General features: G+C 38.9%; 1 protein-coding gene across 1 annotated transcript in view; it reads left to right on the top strand.

Moving 5' to 3' along the window:
* The window catches only part of ZCCHC4 (zinc finger CCHC-type containing 4), a 50046-nt gene that overhangs the window by 27934 nt on the left and 5692 nt on the right, over positions 1-16420 (top strand). The window contains exons 6-11 of the mRNA XM_042936769.1: positions 429-501; positions 4222-4372; positions 5884-5984; positions 14001-14122; positions 14364-14439; positions 16151-16202. Of these exons, the coding sequence (XP_042792703.1) occupies positions 429-501; positions 4222-4372; positions 5884-5984; positions 14001-14122; positions 14364-14439; positions 16151-16202 (575 nt within the window). The remainder of the gene's footprint in view (positions 1-428; positions 502-4221; positions 4373-5883; positions 5985-14000; positions 14123-14363; positions 14440-16150; positions 16203-16420) is intronic.

Raw genomic sequence — 16420 nt, 5'->3', positions numbered from 1 at the left:
ATACACAAGAAATGCTTTGTATTAGATATTTTCTTTGTTAACTACAGAAAAAAATAATTAACAGCTGCTGAGCAGAAATGCTTATTCAGTGTTTTTCTTCAAATTATTAACTATGAGAGATGTATTTTAATTGCCAACCCATCTCAAGCTTAAATTGCATAATAATCGGTCAGTAATCTCATTGTTTCTGTATAATTCTGTGGTCTGAAGGAACATGCAAATCTTATATATACGTATTCTTAAATTTGATATTTATTCTTTGCTATGGACTCCCTGAGACTTTGGGAAAGCACTCTTTACTTCGAAAAGTAAGGAATGATGGAATTGCTTTTATTAAAGGTGCGCTTTGATAGTTTTAAAATTTAGTTTGTATGTATTTACTGTATACATAACTGGACAGATAACTACAGTAATAAATCATTTTACAGGTATTCACAGTTTTATATGGAAGATAGCTTTTGCCGTTATAACATGTTCAACCATCACTTCTTTGATGGAAAGGTAAGAATTATTACCGTCATCCTTCTTACTGTGGAAGAACAAATTCGAGAGCACCTCCTTTCTTATTTTCTTTGAGTTCCTCAAGATCAGACTGTGGCTGTCCCACCGTTTATTGGTGTTTAGTTTTCTTCATCCACTGAGTGTGTGTTGAGCCCCTAGAAGCGATTGTACTCTTGTTCTTTTGTGACTTTTTGCTGCTTTTCAGATAAAGACCCACTTTCTTACCAAGGCCCACGTGGCTCAGCCTGAGCTGACCCCTGCCACCCTCCAGTGGCTCTCTTTGTTCCCTGCTCTGCTGTGTGTGTTCGTGTTCAGGATGTCTGACTTTCATCTCGGAGTGGCTTCTCTGCCCCGGGGGCTTTTGCCCACTGTGTTTCCTCTGCCTTCTGGGCTCATTTTGCCTTGTTAAGTTCACCTTATCCTTCAGAGCTCTTTTCCAAGCCACTTTCTCTAGCCTCCCCTGGCCCCCAGACAAGGTCAAGTTCTCCTTTGTACTTTGATACTATAATTAAATAATCCTGTGGTTGGTTGTTTGATGTCTGCCTCCCCGATAAATATTAAGGGGGTTTATGGTTTTATTAAACTAATTCTTAAAAATCAGACTGTGTCAGGAGTGAACCCCAATCTACGAATGGTGTGTCAGTGTGGGTTCATTAGTTGTGCAAATGTACCGCTCTGGTGGGGGATGGTGGTAGTGGGGGAGGCTGTCCATGTGTAGCAGGGGATGGCATCTGTCAGTACTATGATGTTAGTAACGTCACTATGAATAAACAACATAGCAGAGCTGATACTGGCACTCCTAGTTTGAGCTCTTTGTTAGTCTTATTACAATATAAAAACTATACCCAACCAAGTAATGACACCTGACAGGAAGTTGGCCACACTGTTTGAAATTATCAAGACTACTTGAAGCACATATCCATATATGTATGTATATCACTTTTCCAGAAATTCTGAACCATGTATACGTATATATTATGTTTTTAGATATTAACTGATGATAGAACAAAAACCAAGCCAAACTAAAACACTAAGCATCCAGGAAATGAAAGCACATTCTAAGTTGTTGTTTGGGATTGAAAAATGAGTCTCCTGATTCAGTCTAGCCAGTGATGCACTCCTTCCACGAGACTCAGTCAGCATTGGGTTCTATATTTTTTAGCTATGATAGCCATAAAAAACAAGTATTGAAATAAATAGCAGTTAGAACTAGACATATTGCAGAGTTTCCCAAAGCAGTTATGTGGTCGATCATCTCCAGGATTTGAGAACTGATTAGATGAGTGTGAAGGAGAGAGAGGTATTGAAAACTCACTTGACAGTGGACGATGATGGGCTTCTCAACTAGGACAGTGGCAGGGGGAAAAAGAGAGAGGTGGATTCCGTGGGCTTCCACAGATGGAAACCAGAAGACTTGGTGGTAAGTATACTGGGGGAGAAGTCCAAGAGGATATGGTGGTCCGGCCTGGATTTGTATTTCATTCTTCAAAACAGAGGGTAGGGAAGTTTGGAAGGGAGATTTGGAAATGTCAAGTTTCTGGAGCTGGTGAAATGTGGATGCAGAGGTATTGAGTATGGCTTCTTGAAACTGGGGGGGGCGCAAGCTCAGGAGTGTGGTCAGGGCTGGGTTCAGAGTTGGCGAAGTAATAACTGAGTCTGTGTTACTGCTTGATACCGCAGTAGTGGGTCGGGTTTGTTCATTTGCTTATTTGTTCTTAATACTATACCATGATTTGCATTCTATTTTGAACAATAATGGTAAGATAAGAGTGAAGTTACATTGAAATCGCTAACCGTTGGCTAACAGTATCTTATATGTTAAGAAAGTAGCATGTGATTCATTTCTGTAGGAAATTCTTTTGAACTTTTATTGAAAGCTTATGGAAATACCTTAAAAGTCTCTAGAATAATGGTTGGAATAAGCTGCCAAGACCGAGCTCCACTTTATCTTTCCCAGAAGAAAACAATCGTCTAGCTCAGGCTTTCCTCTCTCTATATTTTAGGAGCAGCCTCTAAATAGCACTGCATCTGTAGAGATTGATCTACAGAAAACTATTGTCTTGATGATTTTACCGTCTGCCCTTTTTCTGCCTGCTTCCTGAGTCAAAGGTTTTCAGTAGAGATTTACCATCTACTAATCCATCACTGAGTATTTAAGCATCTACCAGGCGCCTGTAAAGGTGTGCAGGGAACTTTCGGGGATAGAGGTCTCTGTCTCTGCAGGTAAGCACTTCACAGTCCACAGGATTAAAAAGCAGGTGTTCCTTGTTTCCCAGAGAAAATCATATAGTCTTTCAGGTAATGGGAAGTGTCATATGCTTCAGTGGTCAAGGAGGTTGAAGCATGTCTAGAGGGAAGTTATTTAAAGTACCAGGCCCTTTTTTTAGTGATGATTAAGGTGTAGGGAAGAGTTAAGTTATGTCAACGTTGGTGATGTCAGGCATGCGTTTCCCATAGGTCAACAGCAGGACCCTCAGCAAGTCACGACGGGATGTCCGACCGTTGGAAACAAACATACTCCAATGGGCCATCCCGCCATTGGAGACAAATGCACTCTTTACTGGTTTTTTAATTTGGTTAAGAGCTTAGATTTCACTTACTTGTTCCTTTTCCTTTCCTACGTTTAAGCCTAAGGAATTTGAAGGTTTTTCAATAACATCATCTGTACTTGAAGTCCTTGTTCACGTAGGCAGGTTAAGGAAGTGCCAGGCACTACTTGAAAAATGATTAACCTTCCTGACATACCATCCATCGCCGTAGGACTTCGAGTAGGAAGTTAATAAAGACTCTCCTAGGGAAAGGGGATTAGGATGTTGTGGTTTTTCCTCTCATCAATTGGGTCTTCTAAATTGATTTAGTAGTAGAACAATATATATTTTATTATAAAGTACATATGGGCTGATTAAAGTTTAAAACGCCATTAAAGTTTAAAGTCTTAGGCCATTTTTATAGTGTGTTGATTTGCTTTTATAGATGAGTAGTTGAAAACTACTACAAAGTCAGTAGACTGGAGTTAGTATCATAGGTATATTTCTTATTAACTTCTCCCAAAGCAAAAAATAATAAATATCCTAGACAGTGGTTAATGTTAACTTTACAATGACTGAAAACAATTAGTCTGTTGGGAAAATGCGTTAATACCATGGTTTCACAGCCTTGATAAGCTTTGTTATTTGTTGTCTTTCATTTATTTACGTACTGTGCATGTCCGAATACATCTGTCATATACCCGGTGCTCAAGAACACGTGCATGGAAACTGGTGACGTGTAGCTCCTGTTAAACTGAACTCATGGTGGTGGACAAACCAGATAGGAAAAGAGTCCGTCTTATTCGTCTTTGTGTCTCCAGTGTTTAGCTCAGTCCCTGCTTCTGTTTGTGGAATTGAATTTAGCGTTTTAGATAGTCTTCATGGGTAATGAGTTTTTCTCTTTTAGGTTACTAAATTTAGTTTTTTAATTTAACCATTTGAAATGTGTAGTCCTCTGATAGTGATGGTGTTTGAATTTGCAATTTAAAAAACCCGCTTATCAAGGAGCCCAAAGATAAAATCTTCTGGGGGCTGAATGAGAGAGGCTTCTGGATGTCACCGAGGGACTCTGAGGTGGCAGGATGGGTGAAGTTTCAGTACAAACAGGAGGACCGAGCCTAATACATCCTCCAGATAGGATGAAGTGCCTCCCTCTCGTCCTCATTTAGAAATGAATTTTTATTTGTTCCAGGCTGCCCTTGAAGTATGCAGAACATTTTTACAGGAAGATAAAGGTGAGGGAGTCATTATGGTGACAGATCCTCCTTTTGGTGGCTTGGTTGAACCTCTGGCTGTTACATTCAAGAAGTTAATTGCTATGTGGAAAGAAGGTCAAAGCCAAGGTGTGTAATTTATTACTTACTGCAAAACAAACATGTATCTGTGTATCTACTTCCTGTCAAATATTAGCAGAGCTCAGTGAATCAGAGCTCTGATAAAATATACATGTCTTGGGTTCTTGTGTTTTTCTAAAACGGGCTCATATGAGAATGTGGCACACTTCATTATCATGATACACTTTGTATTTTCCTAATCATGTGTTCTCAAAATGACTTGCAGGTGAGCATAAGGGGACATTATGAAGAATCGCAGGAAACCGTTGGCATTTATTTAATAGATATTTACTGAGTACTGGGTACTGTTTGGGTGCTGGGAATGGAGTACCATGCGAGATGGGCACATTTCCCCGTCCTCGCGGATCTTACATTCCATGTTCCTAAAGTCCTGCCCAAAGCTCCTGGAGGTCACCCAGCCTGTGGCCCAGAGCTCTAAACTGTGCCAAGATTGGGGTAGAAAGATCGGACGTGCGCTAGCCTTACAGTGGTTATCAGTGATAGATACCCACGTAGATAGAGGTGCGTTAATGGCGGGGGGTTATTATTCATTTTAAAGTGGCTTAGGCCTTTGAAGTATTTTATGTCATTATCTAATTAGTTGGCACAATCATTTTTTAGCTTCCAGCTTGCAAGTTGATAAACTGTAAGAGCGCCAGGCTTCTTCGTTAATTGTGCTTGTGCTTTGGAGAGAGAATGCAAACGAAATCTAAAACATGACTTACAGTGTTAAGTATTCCACTTATTTTCAGATCTTAAGTCCACTTATCAGAATAGATAAAGTCAGGGTTATCGGGGAAGCAATAAAGAGCTCAGTGGTCTTGAATTTCAGTTCTGCCACTTATTGGCCGCATGAACTTGAACAAAATACCTAAATCTTATGGCTTCAGTTGCCCTGGCTATAAATGGGGTTGTTAACATCTAACTGTAAGGGTTATTGTAAGGAGATAATGTATAGAAAGTACCTAGTATTGTGCTCAGCCTCTACTGGGTGCTCTGCAATTAACAGCCATATCCCCAGTCTGTCATCAAAGTTAATGTGGATAAAATTGTTTTTAAGAATCTTCCATGATTTGGGAAAGAATTGATTCACCCCGGAAAAGCACATAACGAGTTGTGGCAGAGTTGTGTTCTGCCTTCTGGCCTCTGCCTTCTGGCCCGTGCTTCCTGCCCCACAGCACAGCCACCTTGCTCCTCACGTGATGCTCCCTTTCATCTCCCACTTTACTGGTGATATCTTTGCCTTTACTGGAATAGAGTGATATGTGTGTAAGGATTCCTTTTACATTTCCTTTATAGCTGTGTTTAGATCTAAAAGAACATTTCCACTGGCTCTTGGGAAAGATCAGGTTGTAAATGGCAGTCTGGTGAACATTCTCTTCTTTTGTATGATTTAAATGCATTGAATGTTTGCAATTTCTCCCAGTATCAGAAGTTTTTCAATTATAGCTGTTTTATTTTTTTTAACTTAAATTTCTTATTTTCTCCGCCCCCCCCCCTTTTTTTTTTTGATCCATTAGATAGCAGTCACAAAGAACTACCTGTATTCTGGATTTTCCCCTATTTTTTTGAATCCCGAATTCGTCAGTTTTTTCCAAGCTTCTGCATGCTGGATTACCAGGTATAGTAAATATTCTGTTTTCGGGCATGACCGAGGAATGCTTAAGTAAATATTGTGATCAGACTATCCATCAGGTTTAGCATATGAAAATATTATAAGCTGTATTAAACACTAAAATTGTACCATACGTAGCTTAGTCCAGAGGTTCCTAATTGTAATTTTAGGGCGCTGATTAAAAATATAGATTCTTAGGTACCAAAATAAACCAACTAAATCAAAATTAGAGAGTAAAGCCCGAAGAAACCATATTTTCCCAGGCTTTCCGGGTGATTCTGCAGTGTAACTAGGTTTTAGACCGACTGACCTAACCTTTATCATCACCAGAAGATGCCACAGAACCTCAGAGTCATTGTTAGGAACGGGGATTTTTGTCTGTTCAGAGGTTGTAGAGAAGTAAGTCGCTTTTCTGGTTGGTGGCATGTCATGTACTCTGAAGGGAGGCGTATCCCAGGTAGCAGCATGTCAGAGAGGCAGAGATGCTGAGGTCTGTGTGTGGGGGTGAGTGTGCTGATTTCAGGGTGGAATTGACCAGCCCGCCCTCCCATCTCTGCCCTCAACTCCTTCTGCTTTAATGTCCACTTTCCTGTATTCATTCCCTTGGGTTCTGAAGTTAACCCGATTGTCACCATCACCATGTGTGGTCACCAAGTGGCCACTGCTTCCTCTTTTGTAGTGATATTTTTCTATTTGAGCTGCTGAGCAACGGACTACCTTTATGAAGGCTTTTCAGCCATAGAACTGAAAATGTCTTCCCTACTTGTTACAAGCTAGTGCTTGGATCTGAGCTTTCTAATCTTGAAGACATTTATCATGAGAATGATGAAGATTACCATATGAAAAAAGTTGTTATGTTTCTTTCAGAAACAGTGTTACCAAAAATGAGAGGATAGACCCTACCTGTGATTCTATCCCAAATAGCAAATATCATAATTTTCCGTGTTTGTCATCATAGCAGACAAATCTGAATTCTGTTTTCCCCCCTGTGTCTTATGTACGTGTACATTTGTAAATGTAGCGCCATAGTTTTTATGCTTTTAATCACTTTAAATTATCTCATTAGCAAGTTATGTTATCAATTGTTAGCATTCTTTTTTTTTTTTTTTTTTTGGACTCAGATTGCTTCCACCTTTAAGGCACTATAAATACCACTGCCATAAACACCTTTTATTCAAATAATTTTTTCCATATTTTACATAACGTCCTTAAAATAAATTTCCAAAACCGAAATAGAATTCCAAACATTATGTTATCGAATTTAGTGGACATTTCTATGGCTTCTGAACCATATTACCAGGTTCCTTTCCAAAAGCGTACATAGCACAAACCATTTTAACCTTGAATTCTCAAGCTCTGCTTTAGGCAAAGTCCATGTCATAATTCTTCCCGATTCCGGTTTACTTTCCTTTTTAGGACACACAGTTTTCTGTTTCTTGTCTGAGAGGTGCCTCTAGTGTGGACATTTGCAGAGCAGAGATAGCGGCCATATCCTAAAGATGTTAACCAAGGAAACTTCTCAGTTGGCAGGAGCGCCTGCTGCCTTTGACAGTGAAGAATCATGTGGCACGATGTTTGGCACAATAGTAGGTGCCTTATACACGTTGAATAAATAACTGTCTGAAAACCAGTGTGAACTCCAGAGTTGAAAAGGAACTGGGTTTTAATCCTGGTTCTGCCCCTTACTAGCTAGGCCTGTACATTTTATCTAACTCTCTGCAGCCCATGTGACCTGTTAAATGAGCAGAGTAATAATCTATCTGCCTCAATAAGGTTTTGAGAATTATATAACACACAAAAAGGCTTAGCCTCGTCCCTGACGCACAGCAAATGTAGATTAAAGGCTATTGGTCTCAGCATTGTTGTGACCATCACTTTATTGTCACCATTCAGACAGTCCCAAGGTGGGGGTAAAACTCTTCTTTCGGGCTTTTTTTTTTGTTTTTTTGTACAGTATCTGAAACATTAAATTTGCAAAACGTAAGGTCCCTCAGAAAACTGGTCCATTCATATTTATTTATTTTTTAATGTTTGTTTATTTTTGAGAGAGGGCGTGAGCAGGGGAGGGACACAGAGAGGAAGAAACAGAGGATCTGAAGCGGGTTGATTCAGCACTTGAACCCACGAACCGCGAGATCATGACCCGAGCCGAAGTCGGACGCCTAACCGAGCCACCCAGGCGCCCTTCCATACACTTTTAGAGATGAGTTTTCACTAAGGGCAGGAGTTTGAAATGGCAAGGAGCCCAAAGAAGGCAGATCAAGAGTAGAGTGGATGAGAGAGGTTACTGTGGAGAAACCAGTCATTGTTTGTTTTGACAGCCTGTGTTACTAGGAAGGAACCTGTGGGAATACTGGAGTCTCGCTGTTGAGAAATCGTTCCAAGGTCCAAGCTTATAAAAAATAATTATCCAGGGGAGCCAGGGTGGCTCAGTTGGTTAAACGTCTGACTCTTGATTTCGGCTCAGGTCATGATCTCACATTTCATGACATCGAGCCCTGCGTCCGGCTCTGCACTGACAGTGACGAGTCTGCTTGGGATTCGCCATCTCTCTACGCCTCCCCTGCACACGTGCGCTCTCTCTCTCGGTCTGTCTCTCTCTCCCTCAAAAATAAATGAACATTAAAAAAACGATAATTATACAATTCATTGTATTGGTGAAAAAGTTTCTAATTAGGCCATATGTATCAGGGTAAAAAGTAGTCTTTTTGGTAAAGAGAAAGCCAAACTTTGAAAAGGAAAATTAGAATACAATCTGTGAAACAAAGAAAAATCTTTGTTTTTCCTGATTTCTACTAAAGATCAGAACACTACTGCCCTTTATATGCTCAGATGGAGAAATTGTTTTCACCGTATCTCCCATTGTGTTTATAAACCTTATTTGTTGTATCTTACCTTGATGGCCTTTCTTTTCTTTTCTTTTCTCTTTTCTTTTCTTTTCTTTCTTTCTTTTTCTTTTTTTCTTTATTTCTTTCTTTTGATTTTTTTCTGGATTTACTGTTATTATCCTTTCTGACACTTTTATTTTCTTTCTTTTCTTTCTCTTGTTATTTTAACCTTACTTTGTGGTAATTTATTTTCTTGTATATTAGCTGCCTGCATCAAATGAAATTTTGAAAGTCTCTTGTCCTCCTTCACAGGTCTTTTGCCATAGACTTTGATTAGACCTTCTTTTTCACATTGCCCAAGATGATTATAAGCTCCCAAACCATAATACAGTAAAAAAAAAAAAAAAAAAATCACTAAATCTCTTTTTTTTGAAATACTTTAATACTTTCTGGGTAAGAAGAATGCAGAAATGCTGCAAATCTTCATAAAATATAAGTCAGACTCTTCAATGATAAAGCACTTGATGACTACAGAATAAAATAATCATCAAAGACCTAGAAAACTAAAAGTTCTATTAAGGGCAGATTAGAAAGGAAGGATGTGATAATGAAAAGAAATTTTGATTCACAGTCAGAAGTGTGAGTCCTAGCATACTGCCTTTTAGAGGCTCTTTAATCTTGGAAGAAGTCAGTTTATCTTTCCTGGTCTCTGTTTCCTTACCTATAAAATAAAATGATTGAATCAGAAAAGAGATGGCAGATAAGTTACACTTTTAGTGCTTTAGTGGTAAGCCTGATAAATTGGTAGTGACTTTCTGGAGAATTTGTTGAGAATACCATGCCGAGTGGCAGCGAGTAGTGTGTGATTGATTAGTGATGTCTGCCACAGGGACAGGGTCAGGGAGTAGTGGCATTCGGGTCCTGTATTTACCGCATCTGAACTAGATCACCTCACTTCCCTTCCACTGCGAACATGCAACGATCTCTTGTTTCTCCTTCATCTGGGACATTTGTTTGGATTGTTATAAGTACAAACTTCGCTTTTTTTTTTAAGCTATCTTTAAAAAAATCATCCTGTGTTAAACTGTGTTTTGAAATTTTTATTTTCATGTTCAGAAATGAAGATATTTTGACAGGAATTCCTGACAAATGATTGCAAATTTTACAGGATGGCAACTGAAATTCTTAAAACTTGATATGTAATAAACAAACATGTAAAGGGTTTGGAGTGACAAGGGGGATTATATATATATATATATATATATATATATATATATATATATAACATATAATATATATTGTATGTATATAATGTTTTATTTTATTAAAAATATTTTTTTGTTTTTTTTTTATTTTTGAGAGTGAGAGAGAGAGAGAGAGAGACAGAGACAGAGTGTGAGTGGGGGAGGGTCAGAGAGAGAGGGAGACACAGAATCCAAAGCAGTCTCCAGGCTCTGAGCTGTCAGCACAGAGCCCACGCGGGACTCGAACTCATGAACCATGAGATCGTGACCTGAGCCCTAGTAGGATGCTTAACTGAGTGAGCCACCCAGGCACCCCTATAATTTTAAATAAGAGGTACATGGAATATGGGGAATATGACTAAAAGACCTTATTGCTCTGGTGGAAATTGGTTGATGGAGCTGAAGAGTTCACTTCAGACCTTTTGAAACACTGAAATTAAATAAATAGATTATAGTCCTTAGGGAATTGGGAAAATAAATACAAGTACTGTGTCTTTTTAATCTTTGTTTCCCGGAGGGATGCCTAGGACATAGTAGGTGCAAAATAAATGTCTGGTGACTTGAACGTCTTGGTGTCTGTATAACCAGTTCCAGTCTCGTGTTACAGAAGAAATTTGCGTATAGATAAAATTAAAAGTTAAGAACTGCAGAGATTTTGTGCTTTCCCTCATTTCTATACAGTACTTCATCACATTAATCAGTTCCATGGGAGAAATTTTCTATTTGAAAATGCCTCTCATCATCATTGTGAGTGAAATGTCAGAGATAATGATGGGAAAATGGTGTATCAGCTCTACCACTAGTGATATGCAATTTGCAAAATTGTGTTTGCTTTACAGCGCTTCCTTCCATAGGACGTTTATTTGTGTGGATGAAGCTATGAAATATGGATGTATGTTAGAGGTACATTAATTTACCCTAGCAGCATGCATTTTACATACCATATGTTTATAGTTAATTAGCACAACAAACCCGCATTTAAAAATAATAATAATCTCAATTAGGTTATGCAAAATCAAGCAATCAACCACCTTCCTGACACATACATTCTCCAACTCCTGGGGTAGCCATAAAGAGATTGTTCTTTTTTTTCCCTCTCTTCTATCTGCCATCCGTTGTATTGCCTCGAATATTCCATTTCTTAGAAATTTTTCTAAGGTCCTCTTTTCCAACATTTGAAGATCTTCCTGAGGTTCTCTTGGGAAGGTTTTTTCTTTCTTATGATACTCATAAATGTTCAAAATATCTTTGTTGAATTTAATAAGGTATCATGTTTTTATTGAGTATATAGAGGAGTGTATTAGGGAGAAATTATGAATTTAAATAGGTTTAAAAGAAAACTACTACAGTAATATTTTAAGGTAATTTTGAAGTAAAACCTACTTTTGTATCTTAGCCTCTAATAGGTGACATATATTCATAGAATTTTAAAGTTGGAAAGAAACATGAGGGGTGTAACATAGGCTAACTTTTCACCATAATAATCGTCTCTACTAAGTGAGTCACCGGCCTCACTTGAATGCTTTCAGTGAGCAAAGTCCTGCAGCCTTACAAGGCAACTCAATTTATTTAATAGCTCTAATCGTTAGAAAATTTTCTCATATTGAGATAAAATATGCTCCCTATTAACTTCTAACCATTGGTCCTACTTCTATTCTCCAGAGCAATAAAGGCTAAGTCTAATTTCGATTCCACTGACACCCCTTCAGTTATAAAACAGCTATCAGATCTTCCCAGTGTTCGCTTTTCTGAGTAAACACCACCCCCATTACGTTAAACTACAAATCCTATTCATTCATTCATTCATTCATTCACTACTTTTGGTAGAAATGAACTTGTTTTATCAGCGTCTCTCTTCATATGCAGTGACTGAATGCAGGGCTTCAAATGTAATCTAACTTCATCCTTTCCTTGTTATGATATTACACTTCTGCATAGGGCAGCTGTGAGCCCGTGTCAGCTCTCACACCGTCACGCCAGACCGTGGACTTACCATGCTGACAGTTAACCAGAACCCCCAGGGTTTGTCCCCGCCCCCTCCCCAACTGTCCCTTGTTTAGCTGGGTCTCCTCATGTGCCACTTATTTTCCCCCCACTGCTAAAGCTTATTGATGAGTCTTCCTGAACTTGTTCATCTGTTAGTCTGATAGCCAGCCACAGCAGGGCCATACAGAGAGCTCAGGAATTTCTCATTAAAGGCCCTCTCTTTCCATTGTCATTAAGTCTTTATATTTTTGTGATTTGTTTATTAAATAGCTAGCTTGCAAGCCAGTTCTTCTATGAAATTCTTAAGTGTATTCTTGTTTAGAATCCAAACAATTCAGTCTAACTTATTTGAAAGTTGGGCTCTGCCTGTATTGACTTTATAAAAATCTCATGGTATTCTTGCGGATAATCTAGAACAACGCTTCTCAAATTTTAGTGTGCCAGGAAGGCTTGTTAAGACTACAGATTGTGGAGCAGGGGGTGGGGGTGCCTGGGTGGCTCCATCGGTTAAGCTCAGGTCATTATTCGTAGTTCGTGAGTTCAAGCCCCACATCGGGCTCTCTGCTGCCAGCATGGAGCCTGCTTGGGATGCTCTGTCCTCCTCTCTCTCTCTCTCTCTCTCTCTCTCTCTGCCCTTTCCTTGCTCATGTGCATGCTGTCTCTGTCTCTCAAAAATAAATACATACATACATAAATAGTTCCTGTTAAAAAAAAAAAAAAGAGAATGCAGATTGCAGGCCCTGACCCCCAGAACTTCTGTTTTCTTAGGTCTTAGGCTGGGGAGAATGTGCTTTTCTAGCAAGATCTCAGGGGCAGTGCTGGTGTTGCCAATCCAGGCATCGCACCTGAGAATTACTGATCTAGAGAAAGATGGACTTAGTGACCAGGTGGATTCAGAGCAGGTTTAAAGCCAAAGAGAGAATGCATATGGATGACAGAGAGGTTGGAGAAGGAGGCGGGAGCAAGAAGCCTATAGAAGCCGTGCCTGTTGGCTTCAGCTTACTTTCAGGATGAGCTGCCAAGGCTGAAAGCCGAGTCAGGGTGTTGAGGAGACGTAAATGTTTGAAATAGTCACAATTATAGTTGTGACTCTCTCTTCATCTCCATCTTTCTCTGTCTCCACCACATGCCAGGCTTTGAACTCAGTATTTTACACACATTATCTCGTGTAACCTTCACAGCACCCCTGGGGCAGAAATCGGTAACCTCCTTTTCCAGGTGAGGATTATGTGAAGGTGCCTCTGGTCACAACAAGTGAGTGGCAGAGCCACTGTCTGGTCCCTGAACCTGTGCTCTACCAGGACGTGAGAGGTCGCATAGTGAATGGTGGAGGGCCAAAGTAAGGCTGGATTGAGACTCGCTGACCTGACACCTGACAGGCACGCGTCTTCAGGGGTGGAATTTTTTTAGTGCCAAAAGCCAAATTCTTAATTACCTAGTAGTCCTTCTCGTGAAGTCTGTTGTATTGGGTAAAAGATTACAGTTGTTCTCTCAATACTGGGCAATATGAACTTATCATAACAAAGTTTGCCTTTTCTGTAATGAAATTTCACTGCCACAGAGGCCTCTCTGAGGCTGTTGATTAATAAGTAAACTTTTGCTTTTAAGAATTTTTTCGTAAGAGCCCCCTGGGTGGCTTAGGCGGTTGAGCACCCAGCTTTGGCTCAGGTCATGATCTCACCGGTTCGTGAGTTCGAGCCCCGCATTGGGCTCTGTGCTGCCAGCTCAGAGCCTGGAGTCTGCTTCAGATTCTGTGTCTCCCTTGCTCTCTGCCCTTCCCCCACTCGTTTTGTCTCTCTCAAAAGTAAACAAACGTTAAAAACAATTAAAAAGAATAGTTTCTTGTTAAATACTTTGGTTTAACTCCTATCTTGGCATCAGTTGTTCTTTTTTGGTAAAGAATCTTCATAGATGTTCACTCATTTGAGTAAATGTTCTTTTTCAATTTTTTTTTAACTTTCTAGGTAGATTATGATAATCACGCACTTTATAAACATGGAAAGACAGGTCGAAAACAATCTCCTGTGCGTATTTTCACCAATATCCCACCCAGCAAAATAATCCTTCCTAGTGAAGAAGGGTACAGGTAAGATCATAGTGGGACCTTGAAATACATGAGTCACTGAAAATAAAGTTCCATATATCTAACATTAAAATGATTCTCATATTGACTCATATAGTTCTTCTGTTACTTTTAAATTTGGTCTATATTTTATATTGAATTGCATTTGGATTACACCCAACCTCTGTAACAAGTGCCATTTATCTACTCTGTGAATCTTCATGAGAATATGCAGCTGAGTTAAGTCTGTTTCTTTCCTCCTTAGATTTTGCCCTTTATGTCAACGATATGTTTCCCTAGAGAATCAACACTGTGAGCACTGTAATTCTTGCACATCCAAGGTATAGGTTCCTATAGAATGCATTTTTATTCAAATATATTAGTTTTATTTTAGCTTACTAGCCATTACATTTGCTTAAGGTTATTTTGATAATATTATAATTTGTATTACCATATTATCATTTGCTAAATGTACATTAATAGAGTATTTTATGTCTAATTATAAAGTACAACAGCCTTTGCGTTCATCATCGTTAGTGGTTATTTGAATTCACTTTGCTATGGGACTGTATGACTGCTAAAATTAGAAGTATTTTAAATAAGGCGTGAGATGAGTGCTGAATTGTGTTGGGGATAAATTTAAGGTGTTTTAGGTAAAATACGGAACTATTGATGCCATCAGTATTGTAATGAAGTATTAATAACATACTGTGCACTTTTTATGTGCCAGGCCCTTTCCTAAGGGCTGTGCATGGATGAATTCGTTTTTTTCTTTAATTAAAAAAAAATTTTTTTTTTAATGTTTATTTACTTTGAGGGAGAGAGAGACTGAGTGTGAGCAGGGGAGGGTCAGAGAGAGAGGGAGACACAGAATCCATAGAAGGCTCAAGGCTCTGAGCTGTTAGCATGGAGCCTGGTGCAGGGCTCGAACTCGTGAACCATGAGATCGTGACCTGAGCCAAAGTCAGACACTCAACCGACTGAGCCACCCAGGGGCCCCAGGTACTCTGCCAGTTTTTGCAGATAAGGAAGGACTGTAGGGACACACCTCCTGTTTATTGTTTTAAAGAGGTGGGATGACACTTAAGTTGGCCTATTTGTTTTAGCTAAATCCAGTCAGAAAGAACATAGGAAGTTCAGTTTGGGTAATATACACAAATCATTCTCCAAAGGAAAGGCTATATTTTTGTAACTATTATAAAGTACAGTTTTCAAAACTCCATAATTTTATGACAGGTTATACTTGTTTTTAACTGTGGCAGCACACCTGATTACATGTATTTTCAATCAGTTTAGAAATTCTCTGTGTTCTTTATTTAAGAGAAAAAAATTACACCCAGATCATATAAAGCTCAAAATGAGGAAGACCAAACTTTATCATTTAGAGAGGCACACATAAGTGGTAAAAAATAGACAAAAGCAAGGAAATGACCATCCCAGGAAGCAGAGTAGGTGTTACTCAATGGGGAGGGAGGGTTTGCTGGATTAGAAAGGGGAGGTGTCTCGGGGCTGACAGGATTCCATTTCTCAGCCTGTTGGGATTCATCAGTCTGTTCTTTATAATTCTCATTAAATGGGACATGTGCCTTATACACGAAAGTGTCTTATACATTTTTCTAGGTAGTTTTGTTTCCCGGATTTAACATTACCCAGACAGTACCCTGTAATCTCTATCTTTCTAAATTATCTAAAATTCTTAAATACGAATTTTATTAAGGATTACACCACATAGACATGTCAAAGTTATGAATCATTAATTCTCTTGAAATTTTCATTGAGTCCTTCTTTGTGCAGTATGGATTGCTTGAACTCAAGATCATGTAGATAAATCCCCTAGTTTTCCAGTTAAGGAAATTGGGGCCCATCAAGGCGGCCTTTGAGTTGAGTGGAGAAATGCATCAATTAAAATCAAAGTATTTAATTGGGAAGCCCAGGAAAGTGAGAAATATGGAGTGAATAATTTACACAGATTTTAATAAGACATTTTAATTTTTAATTGTGGAACTTGATTTTTATGATACATTAAACATAATTTAAAAATTATTTTTGTAGGATGGCAGGAAGTGGAACCATTGCTTTCTCTGCAAAAAGTGTGTAAAACCTTGTAAGTATTTAGACTTAGAGTTTGACATCCTATGAAAACATTTCAGCGGTTTTCTTCACCCAGATAGGGTTTTTATTTAATTGTATCTATAAGAGAAAAAAACTTAATTGCATTGATCTTACCTGCTTTGTAGTTTTTGCAGTTACCAAAATGCACACTCTCTCCTTTATAGGGAGATATGACTGTAACCTATTTCAGTGTGGCATTTGGTTTGGCTT

Source organism: Panthera leo, chromosome B1 (genome assembly GCF_018350215.1).
Source record: "Panthera leo isolate Ple1 chromosome B1, P.leo_Ple1_pat1.1, whole genome shotgun sequence".
NCBI classification, from domain to species: Eukaryota; Metazoa; Chordata; class Mammalia; order Carnivora; family Felidae; genus Panthera; species Panthera leo.
Note: the sequence above shows the minus strand (reverse complement) of the source record. Positions and strands in the feature narration are given on the sequence as shown.